The following is a 25,069-nucleotide window of genomic DNA, read 5'->3' on the forward strand; positions in this document are numbered from 1 at the left end:
CAGACGACACAGATTTAAGGTGATTGGCAAAAGAAACAAAGTCGACGTGATGAAAAACTTTTTTACACATCGAGTATTTATGATCTGGAATGCATTGCCTGAAAGGGTGGTCGATGCAGACTGTGGGAGAATCTTCACCATACGGACTTGAGCGGTTCAAAAAGGTGGCTCACCACCACCTTCTCAAGGGCAACAAGGAATGGACAATAAATGCTGGCCTTACCAGTGACGGACATATCCCATGAACGAATAAAAACTAAGTTTCAATCATGGCTTCCGAAACAGAATTGGATAAATACTTGAAAGGAAGAAAATTGCAGGACTACGAGGAAAGAGCAGGGAATGCGACTAACTGGATTGCTCTTACAAAGAGCCGGCACAAGGTCGATGGTCCGAATGGCCTTCTTCTGTGCTGTAACGATTCTATGATTCTATGATTCTAATTTGAGATGATATATTCGTTTCAGATATTGTATTAGTTTGAGATGCTGTATTTGTTTCAGATGCTGATATTAGTTTGAGGTCCTGTATCAGTTTGCAATGCTGTATTAGTTTGCGATACTGTATTTGTTTGAGATGCTGATATTAGTTTGAGGTACTGTATCAGTTTGAGGTGCTGTATTAGTTTGAGCTACTGTATTAATTTGAGGTGCTGTAGTAGTTTGTGATGATATATTAGTTTGAGATGCTGTATTAGACTGATGTACTGTATTAATGTGAGATGCTGTGTTAGATTGAGGTACTGTATTAGTGTGAGATGCTGTGTTAGATTGAGGTACTGTATCAGTTTGAGGTGCTGTATTAGATTGAGGTATTGTATTAGTTGGAGTACTGTATTAATGTGAGGTGCAGTATTAGTTTGATATGCTGTATTAGGTTTAGGTGCTGTATTAGTTTATACTGATATATTAGTTTGAGGAGCTGGATTTAGGTGAGGCACTGCATTAGTTTGAGGTACTGTATAAGTTTAAAGCACTGCATTAATTTGAAATGCTGCATTGGTTGATAATTGCGCAGTAGTTTGAGGAGCTGTATTAGTTTGAGATTCTATCTTAGTATGAGATTCTATTTTATTTTGTGCTGCTCTATTAGTTTGAGATGCTGTATTTGTCGGTGGTGCTGCATTCGTTTGAGGTGCTGTTTTAGTTTTTGGTGCTATATTAGTTTGATGTGCTGATTTAGTTTGATGTGCTGTATGAGTTTGAGCTGTTCATTAGCTTCATGTGTTTTGTTTGCAGAACTCTATTAGTTTGAGCTGTAGCATTGCATTGAAGTAATGCGTTAGTTTGAGGTATTGTGCTGGTTTAAAGTGGTGCGTTTGTTTATTGTACAGTGTTAGAGTGGGCCAATTTTTAAATTTTATGTGCTGTAATAGTTTAATCTGCCGGGTTAGTTCGAAGTGCTCTTTTCTTTGAATTGCTGGTTTAGCTGTAGTCGTTGAAGCAGTTTGAGGCGCTGCATGTTCTGTTACTTTGAGGGGCAGGATTATTTTGTGCTGTTGCCTCACTGTGAAATGCTGAGTTATTTTAAATTGTCATTTTTTAAAACTGGGGAGGTGGTTTGAATTGGGAGTTTGCTTTGAGTTGATGAGTTGGTTTGATTTGGGCGTTAGTTTGAGTCGGAGTCGGTTTGAATTGCAGGTTGGGTGAGTTGGGAGTTGGTTTAAATTGTGGTTTGGTTTATTTGTGGTGTTGGTTTGAGTTGGAGGTTTGCTCTCAATGGGGGGTTGGTTTGAGTAGAGGGTTATTCAAATTGGTGTGTTGAGTTGATTTGACGGATTGATTCGAATTAGGGGAGTGGTTGAGTTGGGGGTTGGTTCACACTGTGGGTTGGTTTGAGTTGGGGGTTGGTTCACACTGTGGGTTGGTTTGAGTTGGGGTTGGTTCACACTGTGGGTTGGTTTGAGTTGGGGTTGGGTTCACACTGTGAGTTGGTTTGAGTTGGGGGTTGGTTCACACTGTGGGTTGGTTTGAGTTGGGGTTGGGTTCACACTGTGAGTTGGTTTGAGTTGGGGGTTGGTTCACACTGTGGGTTGGTTTGAGTTGGGGGCTGGTTCACACTGTGGGTTGGTTTGAGTTGGGCGTTGGTTCACACTGTGGGTTGGTTTGAGTTGGGGTTGGTTCACACTGTGGGTTGGTTTGAGTTGGGGGTTGGTTCACACTGTGGGTTGGTTTGAGTTGGGGTTGGTTCACACTGTGGGTTGGTTTGAGTTGGGGTTGGTTCACACTGTGGGTTGGTTTGAGTTGGGGGCTGGTTCACTCTGTGGGTTGGTTTGAGTTGGGGGCTGGTTCACACTGTGGGTTGGTTTGAGTTGGGGTTGGTTCACACTGTGGGTTGGTTTGAGTTGGGGTCTGGTTCACGCTGTGGGTTGGTTTGAGTTGGGGGCTGGTTCACACTGTGAGTTGGTTTGAGTTGGGATTGGTTCACACTGTGGGTTGGTTTGAGTTGGGGTTGGTTCACACTGTGGGTTGGTTTGAGTTGGGGGCTGGTTCACACTGTGGGTTGGTTTGAGTTGGGGGTTGGTTCACGCTGTGGGTTGGTTTGAGTTGGGGGCTGGTTCACACTGTGGGTTGGTTTGAGTTGGGGGTTGGTTCACGCTGTGGGTTGGTTTGAGTTGGGGGTTGGTTCACACTGTGGGTTGGTTTGAGTTGGGGGCTGGTTCACACTGTGAGTTGGTTTGAGTTGGGGGCTGGTTCACACTGTGGGTTGGTTTGAGTTGGGATTGGTTCACACTGTGGGTTAGTTTGAGTTGGGATTGGTTCACACTGTGGGTTGGTTTGAGTTGGGATTGGTTCACACTGTGGGTTGGTTTGAGTTGGGGGCTGGTTCACACTGTGGGTTGGTTTGAGTTGGGGGTTGGTTCACACTGTGGGTTGGTTTGAGTTGGGGTTGGTTCACACTGTGGGTTGGTTTGAGTTGGGGGCTGGTTCACACTGTGAGTTGGTTTGAGTTGGGATTGGTTCACACTGTGGGTTGGTTTGAGTTGGGGTTGGTTCACACTGTGGGTTGGTTTGAGTTGGGGGTTGGTTCACACTGTGGGTTGGTTTGAGTTGGGGGCTGGTTCACACTGTGGGTTGGTTTGAGTTGGGGGTTGGTTCACACTGTGGGTTGGTTTGAGTTGGGGGTTGGTTCACACTGTGGGTTGGTTTGAATTGGGGGCTGGTTCACACTGTGAGTTGGTTTGAGTTGGGGGCTGGTTCACACTGTGGGTTGGTTTGAGTTGGGGTTGGGTTCACACTGTGAGTTGGTTTGAGTTGGGGGTTGGTTCACACTGTGGGTTGGTTTGAGTTGGGGGTTGGTTCACTCTGTGGGTTGGTTTGAGTTGGGGGTTGGTTCACACTGTGGGTTGGTTTGAGTTGGGGTTGGTTCACACTGTGGGTTGGTTTGAGTTGGGGTTGGTTCACACTGTGGGTTGGATTGAGTTGGGGGCTGGTTCACACTGTGGGTTGATTTGAGTTGGGGGTTGGTTCACACTGTGGGTTGGTTTGAGTTGGGGGTTGGTTCAGACTGTGGGTTGGTTTGAGTTGGGGTTGGTTCACACTGTGGGTTGGTTTGAGTTGGGGGCTGGTTCACGCTGTGGGTTGGTTTGAGTTGGGGGCTGGTTCACACTGTGAGTTGGTTTGAGTTGGGATTGGTTCACACTGTGGGTTGGTTTGAGTTGGGGTTGGTTCACACTGGTGGTTGGTTTGAGTTGGGGTTGGTTCACACTGTGGGTTGGTTTGAGTTGGGATTGGTTCAAACTGTGGGTTGGTTTGAGTTGGGGTTGGTTCACACTGTGGGTTGGTTTGAGTTGGGGGCTGGATCACACTGTAGGTTGGTTTGAGTTGGGATTGGTTCACACGGTGGTTGGTTTGAGTTGGGGTTGGTTCACACTGTGGGTTGGTTTGAGTTGGGATTGGTTCACACTGTGGGTTGGTTTGAGTTGGGGTTGGTTCACACTGTGGTTGGTTTGAGTTGGGGTTGGTTCACACTGTGGGTTGGTTTGAGTTGGGATTGGTTCACACTGTGGTTGGTTTGAGTTGGGGTTGGTTCACACTGTGGGTTGGTTTGAGTTGGGGTTGGTTCACACTGTGGGTTGGTTTGAGTTGGGGTTGGTTCACACTGTGAGTTGGTTTGAGTTGGGATTGGTTCACACTGTGGTTGGTTTGAGTTGGGGTTGGTTCACACTGTGGGTTGGTTTGAGTTGGGGTTGGTTCACACTGTGGGTTGGTTTGAGTTGGGGTTGGTTCACACTGTGAGTTGGTTTGAGTTGGGGTTGGTTCACACTGTGGGTTGGTTTGAGTTGGGGGTTGGTTCACGCTGTGGGTTGGTTTGAGTTGGGGGCTGGTTCACATTGTGAGTTGGTTTGAGTTGGGATTGGTTCACACTGTGGGTTGGTTTGAGTTGGGGTTGGTTCACACTGTGGGTTGGTTTGAGTTGGGGGTTGGTTCACACTGTGGGTTGGTTTGAGTTGGGGGTTGGTTCACACTGTGGGTTGGTTTGAGTTGGGGGCTGGTTCACACTGTGAGTTGGTTTGAGTTGGGGGCTGGTTCACACTGTGGGTTGGTTTGAGTTGGGGGCTGGTTCACGCTGTGGGTTGGTTTGAGTTGGGGGCTGGTTCACATTGTGAGTTGGTTTGAGTTGGGATTGGTTCACACTGTGGGTTGGTTTGAGTTGGGGTTGGTTCACACTGTGGGTTGGTTTGAGTTGGGGGTTGGTTCACACTGTGGGTTGGTTTGAGTTGGGGGTTGGTTCACACTGTGGTTTGGTTTGAGTTGGGGGCTGGTTCACACTGTGAGTTGGTTTGAGTTGGGGGCTGGTTCACACTGTGGGTTGGTTTGAGTTGGGGTTGGGTTCACACTGTGAGTTGGTTTGAGTTGGGGGTTGGTTCACACTGTGGGTTGGTTTGAGTTGGGGGTTGGTTCACACTGTGGGTTGGTTTGAGTTGGGGGTTGGTTCACACTGTGGGTTGGTTTGAGTTGGGGGTTGGTTCACACTGTGGGTTGGTTTGAGTTGGGGGCTGGTTCACACTGTGGGTTGGTTTGAGTTGGGGTTGGTTCACACTGTGGGTTGGTTTGAGTTGGGGGTTGGTTCACACTGTGGGTTGGTTTGAGTTGGGGTTGGTTCAGACTGTGGGTTGGTTTGAGTTGGGGGCTGGTTCACGCTGTGGGTTGGTTTGAGTTGGGGGCTGGTTCACACTGTGAGTTGGTTTGAGTTGGGATTGGTTCACACTGTGGGTTGGTTTGAGTTGGGGTTGGTTCACACTGTGGGTTGGTTTGAGTTGGGGTTGGTTCACACTGTGGGTTGGTTTGAGTTGGGGGCTGGTTCACACTGTGGGTTGGTTTGAGTTGGGGGTTGGTTCACACTGTGGGTTGGATTGAGTTGGGGGCTGGTTCACACTGTGGGTTGGTTTGAGTTGGGGGTTGGTTCATACTGTGGGTTGGTTTGAGTTGGGGGTTGGTTCACACTGTAGGTTGGTTTGAGTTGGGGGTTGGTTCACACTGTGAGTTGGTTTGAGTTGGGGGCTGGTTCACACTGTGAGTTGGTTTGAGTTGGGGGCTGGTTCACACTGTGGGTTGGTTTGAGTTGGGGTTGGTTCACACTGTAGGTTGGTTTGAGTTGGGGGTTGGTTCACACTGTGGGTTGGTTTGAGTTGGGGGTTGGTTCACACTGTGGGTTGGTTTGAGTTGGGGTTGGTTCACACTGTGGGTTGGTTTGAGTTGGGGGCTGGTTCACACTCTGGGTTGGTTTGAGTTGGGGGCTGGTTCACACTGTGGGTTGGTTTGAGTTGGGAGTTGGTTCACACTGTGGGCTGATTTGAGTTGGGGGTTGGTTCACACTGTGGGTTGGTTTGAGTTGGGGGCTGGTTCACACTGTGGGTTGGTTTGATTTGGGAGCTGGTTCACACTGTGGGTTGGTTTGAGTTGGGGTTGGTTCACACTGTGGGTTGGTTTGAGTTGGGGTTGGTTCACACTGTGGGTTGGTTTGAGTTGGGGGTTGGTTCAAACTGTGGGTTGGTTTGAGTTGGGGTTGGTTCACACTGTGGGTTGGTTTGAGTTGGGGGTTGGTTCACACTGTGGGTTGGTTTGAGTTGGGGGTTGGTTCACACTGTGGGCTGATTTGAGTTGGGGTTGGTTCACACTGTGGGTTGGTTTGTGTTGGGGTTGATTCATGCTGTGGTTTGGTTTGATTTGGGGGCTGGTTCACACTGTGGGTTGGTTTGAGTTGGGGTTGATTCATGCTGTGGTTTGGTTTGATTTGGGGGCTGGTTCGCACTGTGAGTTGGTTTGAGTTGGGGGTTGGTTCACACTGTGGTTTGGTTTGATTTGGGGGCTGGTTCACACTGTGGTTTGGTTTGATTTGGGGGCTGGTTCGCACTGTGAGTTGGTTTGAGTTGGGGGTTGGTTCACACTGTGGGTTGGTTTGAGTTGGGGGCTGGTTCACACTGTGGGTTGGTTTGAGTTGGGGTTGATTCATGTTGTGGTTTGGTTTGATTTGGGGGCTGGTTCACACTGTGGGTTGGTTTGATTTGGGAGCTGGTTCACACTGTGGGTTGGTTTGATTTGGGAGCTGGTTCACACTGTGGGTTGGTTTGAGTTGTGGGTTGGTTCACACTGTGGTTTGGTTTGATTTGGTAGCTGGTTCACACTGTGGGTTGGTTTGAGTTGGGGGTTGGTTTGCACTGTAGGTTGTTTTGAGTTGGGGGTTGATACACACTGTGGGTTGTTTTGAGTCAGTGTGCTAGTTTGGATTCGGCGATTGATTTAATTTGGTATTTTTTTGTATTTCTGTATTCGTGGTTGGTTTGAATTGAGGGGTTCGATTGAATTGGGGGATTAGTTGCCTGGGTGTGTTATGTTGAATTGTGGCGTTAGTTTTTACACAGAATTACATTTAATTTGCAGCACAGAAACAGGCCATTCGGTCCAACTGGTCTGTGCTGGTGTTTATGCTCAACATGACCGGACAGATGGTCTGAGAAAGCAGGGCAAAGACCAAGGGAAGTCTAGATTAAACTGCATTTATTTCAATGCAAGAAGTCTGATGGGCAAGGTAGATGAACTCAGGGCATGGATGGGTACATGGGACTGGGATGTTATAGCTATTACTGAAACATGGCTAAGGGAGGGGCAGGACTGGCAGCTCAATGTTCCAGGGTACAGATGCTATAGGAAAGATAGAGCAGGAGGTAAGGGAGGAGGGGGAGTTGCGTTCTTGGTTAGGAAGAACATCACGGCAGTAGTGAGAGGGGATATATCCGAGGGTTCGCCCACTGAGTCTATATGGGTAGAACTGAAGACTAAGAAGGGAGAGATCACTTTGATAGGATTGTACGACAGGCCCCCAAATAGTCAACGGGAAATTGAGGAGCAAATATGTAAGGAGATTACAGACAGCTGCAAGAAAAATAGGGTGGTAATAGTAGTGGACTTTAACTTTCCCAACATTGACTGGGACAGCCATAGCATTAGGGGCTTGGATGGAGAGAAATTTGTTGAGTGTATTCAGGAGGAATTTCTCATTCAGTATGTGGATGGCCCGACGAGAGAAGGGGCAAAACTGGACCTCCTCTTGGGAAATAAGGAAGGGCAGGTGACAGAAGTGTTAGTGAGGCATCACTTTGGGACCAGTGATCATAATTCCATTAGTTTTAAGATAGCTATGGAGAATGATAGGTCTGGCCCAAAAGTTAAAATTCTAAATTGGGGAAAGGCCAATTTTGATGGTATTAGACAGGAACTTTCAGAAGTTGATTGGGAGAGTCTGTTGGCAGGCAAAGGGACGTCTGGTAAGTGGGAGGCTTTCAAAAGTGTGTTAACCAGGGTTCAGTGTAAGCACAATCATTATAAAGTGAAGGGCAAGGCTGGTAGAAGTAGGGAACCTTGGATGACTCGGGGGATTGAGGCCCTAGTCAAAAAGAAGAAGGAGGCATATGACATGCATAGGCAGCTGGGATCAAATGGATCCCTTGAAGAGTATAGAGATTGCCGGAGTAGAGTTAAGAGAGAAATCAGGAGGGCAAAAAGGGGACATGAGATTGCTTTGGCAGATAAGGCAAAGGAGAATCCAAAGAGCTTCTACAAATACATAAAGGGCAAAAGGGTAACTAGGGAGAGAGTAGGGCCTCTTAAGGATCAACAAGGTCATCTATGTGTGGAACCACAAGAGATGGGTGAGATCCTAAATGAATATTTCGCATCGGTATTTACGGTTGAGAAAGGCATGGATGTTAGGGAACTTGGGGAAATAAATAGTGATGTCTTGAGGAGTGTACATATTACAGAGAGGGAGGTGCTGGAAGTCTTAACGCGCATCAAGGTAGATAAATCTCCGGGACCTGATGAAATGTATCCCAGGACGTTATGGGAGGTTAGGGAGGAAATTGCGGGTCCCCTAGCAGAGATCATCGACAGCTACAGGTGAGGTGCCTGAAGATTGGAGGGTAGCAAATGTTGTGCCTTTGTTTAAGAAGGGTGGCAGGGAAATGCCTGGGAACTACAGACCGGTGAGCCTGACATCTGCAGTGGGTAAGTTGTTAGAGGGCATTCTGAGAGACAGGATCTACAGGCATTTGGAGAGGCAGGGACTGATTAGGAACAGTCAGCATGGTTTTGTGAGTGGAAAATCATGTCTCACGAATTTGATTGAGTTTTTTCAAGGGGTAACCAAGAAGATAGATGAGGGCTGTGCAGTAGACGTGGTCTACATGGACTTTAGCAAAGCCTTTGACAAGGTACCACATGGTAGGTTGTTACATAAGGTTAAATCTCACGGGATCCAAGGTGAGGTAGCCAATTGGATACAAAATTGGCTTGACGACAGAAGACAGAGGGTGGTTGTAGAGGGTTGTTTTCAAACTGGAGGCCTGTGACCAGCGGTGTGCCTCAGGGATCGGTGCTGGGTCCGCTGTTATTTGTTATTTATATTAATGATTTGGATGAGAATTTAGGAGGCATGGTTAGTAAGTTTGCAGATGACACCAAGATTGGTTGCATTGTGGACATTGAATAAGGTTATCTAGGATTGCAACGGGATCTTGATAAATTGGGCCAGTGGGCCGATGAATGGCAGATGGAGTTTAATTTAGATAAATGTGAGGTGATGCATTTTGGTAGATCGAATCGGGCCAGGACCTACTCCGTTAATGGTAGGGCGTTGGGGAGAGTTATAGAACAAATAGATCTAGGAGTACAGGTTCATAGCTCCTTGAAAGTGGAGTCACAGGTGGATAGGGTGGTGAAGAAGGCATTCGGCATGCTTGGTTTCATTGGTCAGAATATTGAATACAGGAGTTGGGATGTCTTGTTGAAGTTGTACAAGACATTAGTAAGGCCACACTTGGAATACTGTGTACAGTTCTGGTCACCCTATTATAGAAAGGATATTATTAAACTAGAAAGAGTGCAGAAAAGATTTACTAGGATGCTACCGGGACTTGATGGTTTGACTTATAGGGAGAGGTTGGATAGACTGAGACTTTTTTCCCTGGAGAGTAGGAGGTTTCGGGGTGATCTTATAGAAGTCTATAAAATAATGAGGGGCATAGATAAGGTCGATAGTCAAAATCTTTTCCCAAAGGTAGGGAAGTCTATAACGAGGGGGCATAGATTTAAGGTGAGAGGGGAGAGATACAAAAGGGTCCAGAGGGGCAATTTTTTCACTCAAAGGGTGGTGAGTGTCTGGAACGAGCTGCCAGAGGCAGTAGTAGAGGCGGGTACAATTTTGTCTTTTAAAACGCATTTGGACAGTTACATGGGTAAGATGGGTATAGAGGGATATGGGCCAAGTGCAGGCAATTGGGACTAGCTTAGTGGTATCAACTGGGCGACATGGACATGTTGGGCCGAAGGGCCTGTTTCCATGTTGTAAACTTCGATGATTCTATGATTCTATGACCCTCCTCCCACACTACTTCATCTAACCCTATCTGCATACCCTTTTATTCCTTTCATCCTCATGTTAAGGTTCTCGTTAAAGGCATCTATGCTATTCGCCTCAACTACTCCACGTGGTAGCAAGTTTCACATTCTAACCACTCACTGGGTAAAGAAGTTTGTCCTGAATCCTTTATTGGATTTATTATTGACTATCCCATCTTATATTTATGGCCTCTAGTTTTGAACCCCACACAAGAGGAAACATCTTCTCTGCATCTACCCTATCAATCCCCTTCATAAATTTAAAGAGCTCTATTAGGTCACCCCTCAGCCTTCTCTTTTCTGGAGAAAAGAGGCCCAGCTTATTCAGTCTTTCCTGACAGTTATAACTTCTCAGCTCTGGTATCATTCTTTTAATTGGTTTTTGCACCTTTCCCAGTGCCTCTATTTGCTTTTTGTAATATGAAGGCCAGAACTGTTCACATTACTCGAAGTGTGTTGCAACCAACGCTCGATACAAGTTTAACATAACTTCCCTGCTTTTCAGTTCTATTCCTTTACAAATGAACCCCAGTGCTTTGTTTGCACTTGTTATGGCCTGTTAATTTGCGTTGCTACTTTTAATGATTTCTGAATGTGTACCCCTAGATCTCCTTGCTCCTCTAACCTATTTAGAGTATGTGGCCTCATTATTCCTCGGAACAAAATGCACCACTTCACATTTATCTATATTAAAACTAATTTGGACGCCCATTCTACAAGTTTATTAAAGTCTTCTTGTAATTTGAATTGAAATATTGTTTTGTCTTGGGTGGTTCGTTCGTTCTGGGGGTTGATTTGCGTTCATAGAATCACAGGATCTAACAGCACAGGAGGAGGCCATTTGGCCCATCGTGCCTGTGCCGGCTCATTGAAAGACCTGTCCAATTTAGTCCCACACCCTACCTTTGGTGTGTTAGTTTGCATTAAGGGGTTGGTTTGAGCTGGGGTTGGTTTGAGCTGGGGTTGGTTTGATTTTGGGGGTTGGTTTGATTTGGGGGTTGGGTTGAGTTGCTATATTGCCTTGAATTAACACAGAAGAGTACAGGACATCACTGTAACAATATGAGATCTATAGATGAGCATGAAAGGAACTACACCATTGCTGAGATAAAACGCTTCCAATTTTAATTTAAGATCATAAATATTACCACAATTGTCCAGACTTTGGTGCTTTTCCCTTTAATCCCGGCAATTTCTATTTTAATATATGCTCAGGGACTGAAATCGGCCGTCCAAATCTGTTTGTTCAAATAACTAAAACTAATTTGAACGGTTTTGCAATCTGATAGTCCCAGTGGAGATCCCACATGGTATAAATTAAAGGCTCTGGGAATGTATCGCCTCAGAGTTTAAATCGGAGCGATTGCCTGAAGCACGAAGGGACATCATCACCACACCGAAAATGATTGAAACATTTCGCAGCATCAGAAAAATATGTTACGTGACCCTTGCAGTGATTGGTGTCCCTGGTAAGTGACTTGAATCATTTGTGTAAATCTGTGTGTGAGCTGCTCTGTTCCTGATACTGTTAAATGTTGGTCTGTTTGTGTCCTTTATACAGTAACTGGATAAGTGATATAATTTCAATCAATATGATTTTTTTTAATTCTGCCCTTTTAGTCCGTTGCCTTAACGGGAAATATAATACTTTTAAAAGCCATTAGTCACAATAAATTATCAAGTTATTGCTTTAAGTGGAAATCCTTGTAATCTTGCAGCAGAGCTCAGTGCAGGCAACTCTCCAAGGACCTGGTATTACTGGAAATATCCGTCATTGAAGAATTATACTCGGTGTACAATTCACACAATGAATGTTGTGGAGTGCAAACCGAAATGCATTGATGCTGGGCTGTTACTTGTTCACCGCATCAACATAAACCTACGTTAACTATTTAATCAGCAGGTTCGCACAGTTGTTGTATTCAAATCCTGCCCCGACTCCCATAATAGCTGGGACTTCCTTCCTTTTGAGGAAGCTGCTCCGCTCTAGACATCCATTTATATTTCTGCTTATGTCACCCCCCCTCCCCCCCCTCTCTGGTCCAAAGTCCTGTAATTGCGCGCTTCCATCAAACTCACAGCGGATGGTATCTCACGGGCTGGACACCATGAGGTCGGTGCCCGGCCAGTTTCCCTCCTCCCTCCCCCACTGGTACATTCCGAGGGCCCCACTTCGGATTTACTGGTTGGTTTTCCTCCACTCCATTCCCGCTGGAACGCCTCGCCCCCTTGTTATATTTTATTTTATCCCGTTTGATTTTTGTTCACCCAATGACCACCCCGTTGTTAATTTTTACACTAAGATTACAAGTCCTTGCTGCCACATGCAGCAAAACTAAATCCCCTCCTTGGATGCAGCCGCAAAGCTTTGAATTTCGTACAAGGTCATGTCAATCAGCCCAGGCAGGGTTTGGGGATGGGGCAGTGAGCTCAGAGACTCTGGACTGGGAAGGGAAAATCCTCCCAGGTTCCTGCCCCTGATCCCTGTGCAGTGACCCTGCTGCAAACGACAGGTGTGTGTACCTGGGGTGAGAATACTGGGACATCCCCACACTCAAATACTTAGTGTCTGGGCTCAGACTTGGAGAATGGTTCTTGAGTTTGATCAGTACTTTGCCGTCACTTTCCCTTTATCTTACAGTTAATTTAGTGGCGATTGTGATCCTGTCCCGAGGAAAGTGCGGACTCTCCAATTGCATCACACGCTACCTGGTGGCCATGGCAGCCTCGGATCAACTGGTCATTATCACTGAGGTTATCTTGAATCGGATCAGTTCCTACTTCTTCCCGGGATCTTTCCTGCTCATCACCCCTGTGTGTAGTCTTATTAAAGTCCTGCGTCGTGCATCCATAGACAACTCTGTCTGGTTAACTGTCACTTTCTCCTTTGATCGCTTTGCTGCCATTTGTTGCCAGAAGCTGAAAACAAAATATTGCACCGAGAAAACCGCGGCTGTGGTTATAGCCACAACCTGCACTCTGCTCTGTTTGAAAAATGTTCCCTTCTATTTCACATATAAACCCGGAGAGATAATCGACAACGTACCGTGGTTTTGTGCTACAAAATCAAGCTATTATCCTGAGCCCGGATGGGTGGGATTTGACTGGATTGATACGATTGTAACCCCATTGCTCCCATTTGCTTTAATTTTGTTGCTCAATGCTCTGACCGTCAGGTATATTTTAGTGGCCAGTCGAGTCCGTAAGGGACTGAAGGGTCAGAGCAAGGGAGAGAATCACAACGACCCAGAGATGGAGAGCAGAAGGAAGTCTGTGATTTTACTCTTCACCATATCAGGGAGTTTCATACTTTTGTGGCTTTTATATGTTATCGAATTCTTCTATTATACCATTACAAAAACAAATAACTATGATCACAATGACTCTTTATATATCTTTGAACAAGTCGGATATATACTGCGGAATTTAAGTTGCTGCACAAACACATTTATTTATGGGGTGACTCAGACCAAATTCAGAGAGCAGTTCAAGAGCGCGGTGAAATATCCGGTTACCCTAATTGTTAAATTAATGAATAATAAAAACAACTGAACTCTGCCCAGAGGGAGTATCCAGTGTTTCCGGTTCATTAATCCGGTATTTATCCCTAAACTTTCCTCCTCTGAATTACACCAGGAATCGCTCGAGATCTTAAGATATATTCAGGAGCAAAGCAGCCATTGTGGTTCGAGCCATCTCGCTACTTTGATTGACAAGTGTCACATTTTGTTATAAGGACAATAGAAGTTTAGAGAAAATAATAATAAAGGCAGCAATTCCCAACTGAAGTAAATCCCGGAATTCCAACACAGAAGATGAAGATTTTTTGCCCAGCAAATCTCTTTATCACCTGACACTCTGTACTGTTGGGTAAATAAAACGTTCCTGAAGTTATTATTGATTTTTATTGACTACCCGTCTCTTGCCATCTTTCTGTGTCTTTCGGTTTCTAGTTCTGTATTTCTCCTGTCTGTTCATCTTTCCATCTCTTTGCCTCTAGTTCTCCTTTTTGTACTTCCTTACACCCTTCTCTATTTTACACTATTTCTATATTAGTATTTCCTCCCAGTATTCTCCTCCCACTCTAGTTTAATTTTTAAATTTCTCTCACTCTTCGTTTTATTTCTCTTCCTGTATCTCCATCCCCTCGCATTGTTTCTCATTCAGTCTGTATTTCGTGATCCTTTTTTCCTTATTGTACTTCCCTCGTTGTCTTGTTTCTGTATCGCTTCCTTTGTCTCTGAATGTCCCTCGATCTATTCTCGAGTATTTTTCTGTCCGTCTATCACGTCCCCTCTCTGTTTCTGCATCTTTGACCTCTTTCTCTACTCTTGATTCTTCTCATTCTCCCTCCTCTCCCATTCACCTGTTTCTTCTCGCTTTCATTCCTTCACCCCCTCGCCTTCATCTACCCCAAGGGAAAATAATAAGAAACCGAAATAGGAGAGAGAGAGAAAGCAAAAACTAACGAGGGAAGGGATGGGTATAAGAAAGAGGCTGAATATGCAATAAAAAATAAAAAGATAGAGGATAAAAAGAGAAGACAAAAGGGAAAGGAGAGAATAGGTCTGGATGACGAGGGAGTGGAATGAGAGAAAAAAGAGAGAAAATAGAAACGAGAAATAGCAATAGAGGGAGGAACAAACAACAAGGGGGAATAATGGAAAAGTGTTTGTGAGAGAGAGAACGTGAGTTACCAAACGTTTTCATCGCTTTTCACAGGTAGATTTATGATGTTTGTAAATCGTATCATGTAGAGACTGGGAGGGGAGAACGCAAACATGGAAAATGAGAGAATGTGCGCAAAAAAGCATTCCCACTTCAGGCACTGATATCCACCGTTATTTACTGTGGTTCCGTGTCCACAATGGTCAAGTGAATAAAGTAATTAGACACTTTACATTAGAAAGAGACGATTTTCTGACTCAGAGACGAGAGTGCTGGCAGTGAGCTAAAGCGAGCTGGAACTCCACCCCTGTTCCTGATTTTTTATTATTCTATTTTCTTCCATTCCAACATCTGCTGAGACAGTTCTGACCCTCGGTTAGTAAATAAAATGATCATAAATCTTCAACCACCGACAGTCGAGAGTTTTCCAAATACTCTTCCAAATGTCATAAAAATATAAATCTGTACTTACATTACTGACACTCACGCACCACAACTGCTCAGAAAAAAGAGCCAACTACGAACAAAACGAAAACCAGTTCTTCAGTTACCATCCCCTTGATCACAAGATTCCCCAAGGAAATTTCATTAAAAATCGGGCGGCTGTCTTTCCAGAGGCCAGCCCTGCTTTCATCGTGTTTGTCTGTCGAGCGGTCATAGGGATCTAAATGTATCGACTGGTTTCAAGGCACAAATGAACATTGGTGCGAATGGGACTCGTGCTCCCTAGAAATAGCGGTCCAGGCAGAGCAAACTTAAAGTCATAAGAACGTGAAAGTAAATGTTAGAGCAGGAAATGTCGCAGGAAAGTGTCAATGAAATGGAAGGAGGAAAGTAGAGGAGGTCGATTGGTTATGTAAGGAAAAAAAACGTGCGCGAATAGGCGGGTTTGAATTATGAAACATCAAGAACAGGCATGTGAGAATGCTCGGATTTGAAGGAGTTAATAGGTTTTCACCACCAATAAAAAATATTTCTTTCATGGGCTAAATATTGATTTCTAGCTGCATTCTATTAGCACATGTGGCAGAGGGGAAAAGAGGTAAAGTAAGTTGTGCCGATTCCAACCGAGGTTGCTGCGACCACAACGCGGAGTACTAAACACTATACAATCACAGCACCACATATCGGCGATAAAACCGCTGCCCTAACCACGGCAATGGCACGCCCTGCAGTGCTGAGAAAAGAAGAGTTTTTGGTGAAGAGGCCAAAATAAGCAGCGCCTCAAATTGTGGCAGAATAGGGGTACAGCCCTCCCCATGATCCATCCTTTCAATATCCACCCAGCATTTTCACCATTGCAAGTTTCATTAACTTTTGCTACTTTTTAATTTGTTCTTGGCATTATCTGTGCTGATCCTTTACTTGGACCGCTGCACGGCATCTCCAACGTTGTCCAATGCCCATAGAGTGGAGCGGGATCATTTTCACTCGTAAACCAGCAACCCTGATGTTAAAATCATCTGGTGGAGAAAGACGCGATTTCAGCGCGGTGACACTGGGCCAGAGTAAAGTTCAGTTAATGTGATTGCCGAGTGGCGAGAGGGTGGATTTGGAACTCCTGTGCGGCTGCTTTGCGCAGGTAACACGACTTGTTCCAAATTAAACCATGAACGAGCTAAAGTTTGAGGTTGCAGCGACAAGAACCTGATTATATTAATTACAGAAAATTAATGAAACTCTGTGAAAGATGAATAATTGTTGTAATCGCCATTGATCAACCGATAACTTTCTGCTGCAGACTGACAGAAACACTGACATGGACACTGGGTGAGAGAGAAACTTTAATCAGTTTCAACAACAACAACTACAAATACAACGTCCATTTATATCGCACATTTAACGGAGCAAAACGTCCCAAGGGGCTTCACAGGAGCTTTTTCAAACAAAATTTGACACCGAGCCACAGAAGGAGATATTAGAAGCAAAATACTGCGGATGCTGGAAATCTGAAATAAAAACAGAAAATGCTGGAAATAATCAACAAGTCAGGCAGCGTCTGTGGAGAGAGAAACAGAGTTAATGTTTCAGGTCGATGACCCTTCGTCAGAACTGGAAAAAGTTGAAGATTAAACAGTTTTTAAGCAAGTACAGTGTCAGGAAAAGGGATGGGGGCGGATGGTGAGGGGAGGAAAGAACAAAAGGGAAGGTCTCTGATCGGGTGGAGAGGAGGATGGGGTGTCAGAGAGTGGCTGTTCAGCCTCCACTAGTTCGAGGTCTGTTCACCTCACAACAACAACAGTGCCGCCCTTGTCAGCAGGTTTAATGACAATGCCAGGGTTGGACCTGAGAGAACGGAGTGCTGCGAGTTCAGAGGGAGGGAGGTTAGAGTGAGTGAGGGGAGTAAAGAAATTGAGACGGCCGATATCACGCCGGCAGTTCCCAATGAAAAGATCAAGAGAGGGTAAGGGGCCAGAGGGAGGGGTCCAGGTGGACCGAGAATTCTGAAGATGGGAGACAGGGTCCGCTGTGCGGTCAATGAAATGGGTGCGGAGGTGAAGGCGACGGAAGAAGAGCTCAGCATCGAGTCCAGCTCGAAACTCATTGAGTTGGGGGCGTAAGGGGATGAAGCTGAGGCCTTTGCTGAGGACTGACGTTTGGGGTCAGAGAGGGGAAGGTCAGAGTGAATGGTGAAAACACGACAAAGAGATTGGAGGGAGGGATGGGGTCAGAGGAAAGTGAAGGGGAAGAAGGATCGGGAGGGGTGTTGGTATCTAAGAGTTGTTGAAACTTGCGGTCCTTGACACCTGAAAGGAAGAAAAAAAGTTTTTTGTTAAAGCGCCAGATGAGGCGAAGGATGAAATGGAACTGCGGACCAGGACAGCTCTGAAGTAGAGAGAGTCGGTGCTGCTGAAGAGAGAGTGTTTGATCAGGTTTCTACTAAAACTCACTTTCACAGACACATCTCCTTCCTCAGCAACTGTGTCCGGCTCCGACTTATTCCACGTGGATTCCAACTTAAATCCCACCCTTCATGTTTCGCATCCACCCATGATTCCAGATATCTCCATGATATTCAGCGTTCCTCCAACCACTGCTCCCGCCGCTTCCTGAGATCCACGCTCAACGCCACGCACCGCCACATGCTCACTCTCGACCTCTCTCTCCACGCATGGTTTTTATCCCGTCCGCGCCATTATTGCATTTACCGTTTGATGTGTTGATTCCTTCCTTATATTCAACCAGGAGTCTTGTTTTCAGTCCAATCCGAAGCCACGGTGGATGAATTTTGCATTGCTCGCTGAACTCTGCTCAAATCAGCAAAGTCCTGATTGGCGGCCGGAGGTGTTGCGAGTGTAAGATGTGAATAACGTGAAGTATTAATCAAAGTGCACAATGACGCCCCGGTAAAGCGAGTATCTCTCATCGGATATTAACGCACCGCCTCAACTTGCCAAATGTGAACATGACCTGCTGAGTGTTACCAGCAGTTTCTGGGTTTATTTTTGTGCTTTCACTATTGCAGTTTTCCTGACAAACTGCAACTTGCCTCAAGGGCGCAGCTTCAAGCACAACTTTCTTGTGCTCTTCTCACACACAAGATCACACTTTACTTTCCGACACACGCGCTTTAAAATCTGCCGTTTCCGCACACAGCGTCGTGCGCCACGAGAATTTGAAAGACCTTCGGCTCATGGCCTGTAATCGCCCCTTTTTCCCCACAGGCGCTCTTTACATTTATCCTCTACTCGATTCAAACGCATGTTTCAACAGAACTATTAAGATGAAGGCGGAACACTTCCGATCTTACTGCACCGCCCCAACTTGCCAAATGTGCACCTTTCAACCGCCATTCGCAGCTCTGTAGCGCTGCCCGTCGCTCACGCAACTCAACTGCTGAGAGAAAAGAGCCAACAAGCATCAAAACAAAAACCAGTTCTTCAGTTACCATCCCCTGGATCACAAGATTCCACAAGTAAATTTCGTGAACATTCGGGCGGATGTCTTTCCAGAGACCAGCCCTGCTTTCGTCGTGTTTGTCTGTCAAGCGGTCACGCAGATCGAAATGTATCGACTGATTTCAAGGCACAAATGAACATTGGTGCGAATGGGACATGTGCCCAATAGAAACAGCGGTCGGAGCAGAACAAACTTAAAGGCGTGAGATCGAGAAAGTGAATGTTAGAGTCGGCAATGGAGCAGGAAAGTGTCCATGAAATAGAGGGAGGAAAGTAAAGGCGGCCAATTGACCTTTGAAGGAAGAAAAAGGGAGGAGAAGAGGCGAGTTTGAACTGTGGAACATCAAGTACAGGCATGTGAGAGTGCTGGGATTTGACGGAATTAAAAGGTTTCACCAAAATAATATTATTTCTTGTTCTGAAGATTGATTTCTTGCTGCATTCTCTCAGCATATGTGGCAAAGGAGAAAATCGGTAAATGACACTCTGTGGAGACTCGGATTCGAACGGACGTGACTGCGACCACAACGCAGAATATTAACCACAAAACGATCACGACGAGGGACATCAGGTGTGGCAGTTGTGCCCGAACAACAGCAATGGCGCTGCTTCGAAAAGAAGGATTCTGAGCGATGAGGCCAAAACAACCAGCACCTCAAATTGTAGCAGCGGTGGGATTTAAACCCACGGCCCCACAGAGACTGGGACCTCAATCCAGCGCCTTCGACCGCTCAGCCACACTACCATATCACCTCCATTACCTTCAGAATTTGGGAACTGGTGATTGAAAAGCGGCTTTCTTACTCTGACCTTTCAGGCCAAGACTTTTGCCTTGAAAGAATAAAATAAAAAGGCTTTCTTTGCACTGTTCATGCGACAAGGTGGCCGAGTGGTTACGGGAACGGACTGCTAATCTATTGAGCTTTGCCAGCATTGTTTTGCATCCCACCCGCGCCATTATTGTATTTTTTTAATCGTTCATGGGATGTGGGCATCGTTGGCAAGGCCACCATTTATTGCCCATCCCCAATTGCCCTTGAGAAGGTGCTGGTGAGCGGCCTTCTTGAACCGTTGCAGTCCGTGTGGTGAAGGTTTTCCCAATGTGCTGTTAGGTAGGGAGTTCCAGGATTTTGACTGAGCAACGCTGAAGGAAGGGTGATTTTTTTCCAAGTCGGGATGGTGTGTGAATTGGAGGGGAACGTGCAGATGGTGTTGTTCCCATGTGCCTGCTGCCCTTGTCCTTCTAGCTGTTAGAGGTTGCGGGTTTGGGAGGTGCTGTCGAAGAAGCCTTGGCGAGTGGCTGCAGTGCATCCTGTGGATGGTACACACTGCAGCCACTGTGCGCCGGTGGTGAAGGGAGTGAATGTTTCGGGTGGTGGATGGGATGCCAATCAAGTGGGCTACTTTGTCCTGGATGGTGTCGAGATTCTTGAATGTTGTTGGAGCTGCACTCATCCAGGCAAGTGGAGAGTATTCCATCACACTCCTGACTTGTGCCTCGCAGATGGTGGAAAGGCTTTGGGGAGTCCAGAGGTGGGTCACTCACCACAGAATACCCAGCTTCTGGCCTACTCTTGTAGCCACAGTATTTATATGGCTGGTCCAGTTAAGTTTCTGGTCAATGGTGACCCCCAGGATGTTGATGGTGGGGGATTCGGCGATGGTAATGCCATTGGATGTCAAGGGGAGGTGGTTAGACTCTCTCTTGTTGGAGATTGTCATTGCCTGGCAATTGTCTGGCGTGAATGTTACTTGCCACTTATCAGCCCAAGCCTGGATGTTGTCCAGGTCTTGCTGCATGTGGGCACTGACTGCATCTTATCTGTGGGGTTGCGAATGGAACTGAACACTGCACAATCGTCAGCAAAGATCCCCATTTCTGACCTTATGATGGAAGGAAGGTCATTGATGAAGCAGCTGAAGATGGTTGGGCCAAAGACACTGCCCTGAGGAACTCCAGCAGCAATGTCCTGGGGCTGAGATGATTGGCCTCCAACAACCACTCCATCTTCTTTTGTGCTCGGTATGCCGATCCAGTGGAGAGCTTTCCACCGGAGCGGCAGCTGAACGGATGATCTCAATCTTTGTGACAGAATAGTCCAGGAGCTCCTCGCAATTTTTTTGGTGAGGGTGGAAGAGGCAGGGGGTGCAAGAAGACGGTTTGTGGTCGAGAAGAGATACAGGGGATATCTTTGGATTCCAGGATGATCCTGGAATAGTGAGCAGTTTTCTGTCTCACTCTGTTCAGAGAAAAAGAGACAGAGACCGACGCAGGAAAACATAGAAACGATGAGGCACAGACACAGACAAACAGACACAGACACACAGAAACAGACACACATACACATGGAGTGACTCAGAAATACAGAGATACAGAACATGAATAATTTGGCTGATTTTTGTTCGATTTCTGTCGTCGATTTCGTGAAATCTTGCAGATCAATTAAAATGAGCATAAAACTCGCGATGTTCAACATCGTGGAACTTAAATTCACTTAAGAATTATTAATTCGACAAGGAACTTGTTGAATTTTGAAACGCAGAGATGAAACGGGTTGATGAATGACGGGATCTGAAGTCTGTCAGATTTGAACCTGCGCGGGGGAAATGAATGAATTTCGAATCTGTCAACTCAATCACCAGTTCGCAAAAATCACAATTGCTCTGCATCCAGTCCTCAAATAGTCTCCGTACAATAATATTCTGAAAGTGACAATCACCTGTTTTTTTGCTCTGTAGTTTTTGTTTAGGAAGAAGGTCGGCGAAGACATAAAATTAAAAGTTGGCGTCTTAGAAATGCTTCCTCCCCGTCGGGGAATGAAACCCCGGACGAAGGCGGGGCAACTCACCACGATAAGAGAGAAAGAAAGAACGAAAGAAAGACAGAGTCAGTTGTTCGTTGTCTAACAAAGAGATGGAAATGTAAAAGGTTCTTTCAAGAGTGGCCCGTAGAAAATGAAACAAACTGTCTTAAAATAAATAGTTGAAAGAAATGCACTGATACATGAAGCATGTCTAACACCATCTGGGATGATTGCACAGTCAATGTAGCAGTTCCTCGTTAGTATAGTGGTGAGTGTCCCCGCATGTTGCGCGAGGCACCGGGGTTCAATTCCCCGACGGGGAGATTAAACTTTCGCCGCCTTGAAAAGCTTTTTCTCTCATTTATCTCCAATATTGGATGCGGAATGCACAGTGTAAAACTGACTCGGAGTTTCCCACTTTCCCCAATTTAATTTCACTGATATTCCAGCGGTTTTAAAATCTGCTCTCAGCTTCACTCTTCACCTCGATGTTCGACTGGTTTCTGTGATGGTGGGGATTTCGGGAGGAGGCCGAGATGGATCATCCACTCGGCACTTCTGGCTGAAGACGGTTTCTAAAACTTTGCACTCACACGCTGGGCTTTACCATCATTGAGGATGGGGATGTTCATAGAGCCTCTTCCCATTAGTTGTTTAATTATCCACCATCATTCACAAATGGGTGTAGCAGGACTGCAGAGCTTTGATCTGATCCGTTGTTTGTGGGATCGTTTAGCTCTGTTTGCAGCATGCTGCTTCCACTGTTTGTCAAGTATTCCTGTGTTACTTTCAGGTTATTGGTGTGTGTCAATGTCTGTGTGCGAGTGTTTATGTAGCTAGGAATGTGTGTGTTTGTGTATGTGTGAATATGACTATATCTGTCTCACTTGTTGTATGCGTTTCTGAGTGTCTCTCTCTTTCTTTCTATTTGTCACTTTTTCCCTGCTCCCCAAATAATTTTTCTCTGGACCTTGACTAACAAAGAGATAGAAAGTAAGTCTTCTTTCAACAGTGGCATGTGGAAAGTTAAACAAATTGTCATCAAAGAAGTAGTTAAAATAGATTCACTGTAACATGCATCATTTTCATTTCTGTGTGTGAGATATTTCATGTCAGCGCCTGTTCCGAGACCTGTCTCTCTCTGTATCGGGCTGGTGACAGCGCGATTCTGCATTTTATTTCTTGCCCATCATTGTGGTTCTCACATCGAGCTGAAGCGTGAGGCAGAGAGCAGATTTTTAAAATCGCTGTAAAATCAATTTGTGGAAGTGGGAAAGGCCGAGTCAGTTTTTCATTGTATTTTCAACATCCAATATTGCAGATAAATGAAAGTGAAGCTTCGAAAGCAGCAATAACCTCCTCGTCGGGGAATTGAACCCCGGTCTCCCGCGTGACAGGCGGGGATACTCACCACTATACTAACGAGGAATTCATGTCAATATTTGCAGTATATTCACCACAGATGCTTCACGTTTCAGTGAATCTGTTTGAACTGTTCATTTGATGACAGTTTGTTTAACTTTCCACGGACCACTGTTGAAAGAAGAATTACCGACCACTTTTCCATCTCATGTTGGATCATGATGTGGGTAACGCGCGGGAGAGTGAGACAGAAAGAGACAGATCTTCTCAGGAAAATATAGAAAATATGAGGCACATACACACACAGACAGACAGACACACATACACATGGATTGACTCAGAAATACTGAGTCAGAATATGGATAATTTGGCTGATTTTTGTTCCATTTCTGTCGTAGATTTCGTGAAATCTTGCAGATCAATTAAAATGAGCATAAAACTCGAGGTACTCAATGCTGTGGAATTTTAATTCACTTAAGAATTATTAATTCTACAAGAAACTTGTTGAAGTTTGAAACGCAGAGATGAAACAGGTTGATGAATGACGGGATCTGAAGTCTGTCAGATTTGAACCTGCGCGGGGGAAATGAATGAATTTCGAATCTGTCACCTAACCCACCAGTTAGTAAAAATCACAATTGCTCTGCATCCAGTCCTCAAATAGTCTCCGTACAATAATATTCTGAAAGTGACAATCACCTGTTTCTTTGCTCTGTAGTTTTTGTTTAGGAAGAAGCTCGGCGAAGACATAAAATTAAAAGTTAGCGTCTGAAAACTGCTCCCTCCCAGTCGGGGTATTAAACCCCGGACTAAGGTGGGGCAACTCACCACGATAAGAGAGAAAGAAAGAACGAAAGAAAGACAGAGTCAGTTGTCGTTGTCTAACAAAGACATGGAAATGTAAATGGTTCTTTCAAGAGTGGCCCGTGGAAAATGAAACAAACTGTCATCAAATAAATAGTTAAAAGAAATGCACTGATACGTGAAGCATGTCTAACACCATCTGGGATGAGTGCACAGTCAATGCAGCAGTTCCTCGTTAGTATAGTGGTGAGTGTCCCCGCCTGTTACGCGAGAGACCGGGGTTCAATTCCCCGACGGGGAGATTAAACTTTCGCTGCCTTGAAAAGCTTTTTCTCTCATTTATCTCCAATATTGGATGCGGAATATACAGTGTAAAACTGACTCGGAGTTTCCCACTTTCCCCAATTTAATTTCACTGACATTCCAGCGGTTTTAAAATCTGCTCTCAGCTTCACTCTTCGCCTCGATGATCGACTGGTTTCTGTGATGGTGGGGATTTCGGGAGGAGGCCGAGATGGATCATCCACTCGGCACTTCTGGCTGAAGACGGTTTCTAAAACTTTGCACTCACACGCTGGGCTTTACCATCATTGAGGATGGGGATGTTCATAGAGCCTCTTCCCATTAGTTGTTTAATTATCCACCATCATTCACAAATGGGTGTGGCAGGACTGCAGAGCTTTGATCTGATCCGTTGTTTGTGGGATCGTTTAGCTCTGTCTCCAGCATGCTGCTTCCACTGTTTGTCAAGTATTCCTGTGTTACTTTCAGGTTATTGGTGTGTGAGTGTTTATGTAGCTAGGAATGTGTGTGTTTGTGTATGTGTGAATATGACTATGTTCATCTCACTTGTTATGTGCGTTTCTGAGTGTCTCTCTCTTTCTTTCTATCTGTCACTTTTAACCTGCTCCCCAAATAATTTTTCTCTGGACCTTGACTAACAAAGAGATAGAAAGTAAGTCTTCTTTCAACAGTGGCATGTGGAAAGTTAATCAAATTATCATCAAATAAGTAGTTAAAATAGATTCACTGAAACGTGCATCCTTTTCATTGCTGTATGTGAGATATTTCATGTCTGCGCCTGTTCCGAGACCTGTCTCTCTCTGTTTCGGGCTGGTGACAGCGCGATTCTGCGTTTCATTTCTTGCCCATCATTGTGTTTCTCACATCGAGCTGAAGCGTGAGGCAGAGAGCAGATTTTTAAAATCGCTGTGAAATCAATTTGTGGAAGTGGGAAAGGCCGAGTCAGTTCTTCATTGTATTTTCAACATCCAATATTGCAGATAAATGAAAGTGAAGCTTCGAAAGCAGCAATAACCTCCTCGTAGGGGAATTGAACACCGGTCTCCCGCGTGACAGGCGGGGACACTCACCACAATACTAACGAGGAATTCAAGCAGATATTTGCCGTATATTCACCACAGATACTTCACGTTTCAGTGAATCTGTTTGAACTGTTCTTTTGATGACAGTTTGTTTAACTTTCCACGGACCACTGTTGAAAGAAGAATTACCGACCATTTTTCCATCTCATGTTGGATCATGATGTGGGTAACGCGGGAGAGAGTGAGACAGAAAGAGACAGATCTTCTCAGGAAAATATAGAAAATATGAGGCACACACACAGACAGAC

The 25,069-nt window shown here is 45.3% G+C and overlaps 1 protein-coding gene and 1 non-coding gene across 2 annotated transcripts; one reads left to right on the forward strand and one right to left on the reverse strand.

Moving 5' to 3' along the window:
- The first annotated feature begins 11,301 nt into the window (after window positions 1-11,301).
- LOC137312164 (probable G-protein coupled receptor 139) lies at window positions 11,302-13,451 on the forward strand. The gene is made up of 2 exons (XM_067978849.1): window positions 11,302-11,368; window positions 12,541-13,451. Exons 1-2 carry the CDS (start codon window positions 11,302-11,304, stop codon window positions 13,449-13,451), a joined length of 978 nt encoding a protein of 325 aa, XP_067834950.1.
- A 9,175-nt stretch (window positions 13,452-22,626) lies between these two features.
- trnad-guc (transfer RNA aspartic acid (anticodon GUC)) lies at window positions 22,627-22,698 on the reverse strand. Its single transcript has one exon. It is a non-coding gene; the product is annotated as a tRNA-Asp (tRNA).
- Between the last annotated feature and the right edge of the window lie 2,371 nt (window positions 22,699-25,069).

The sequence above is a fragment of the Heptranchias perlo genome, unplaced genomic scaffold (assembly GCF_035084215.1).
Source record: "Heptranchias perlo isolate sHepPer1 unplaced genomic scaffold, sHepPer1.hap1 HAP1_SCAFFOLD_401, whole genome shotgun sequence".
Taxonomy (NCBI): domain Eukaryota; kingdom Metazoa; phylum Chordata; class Chondrichthyes; order Hexanchiformes; family Hexanchidae; genus Heptranchias; species Heptranchias perlo.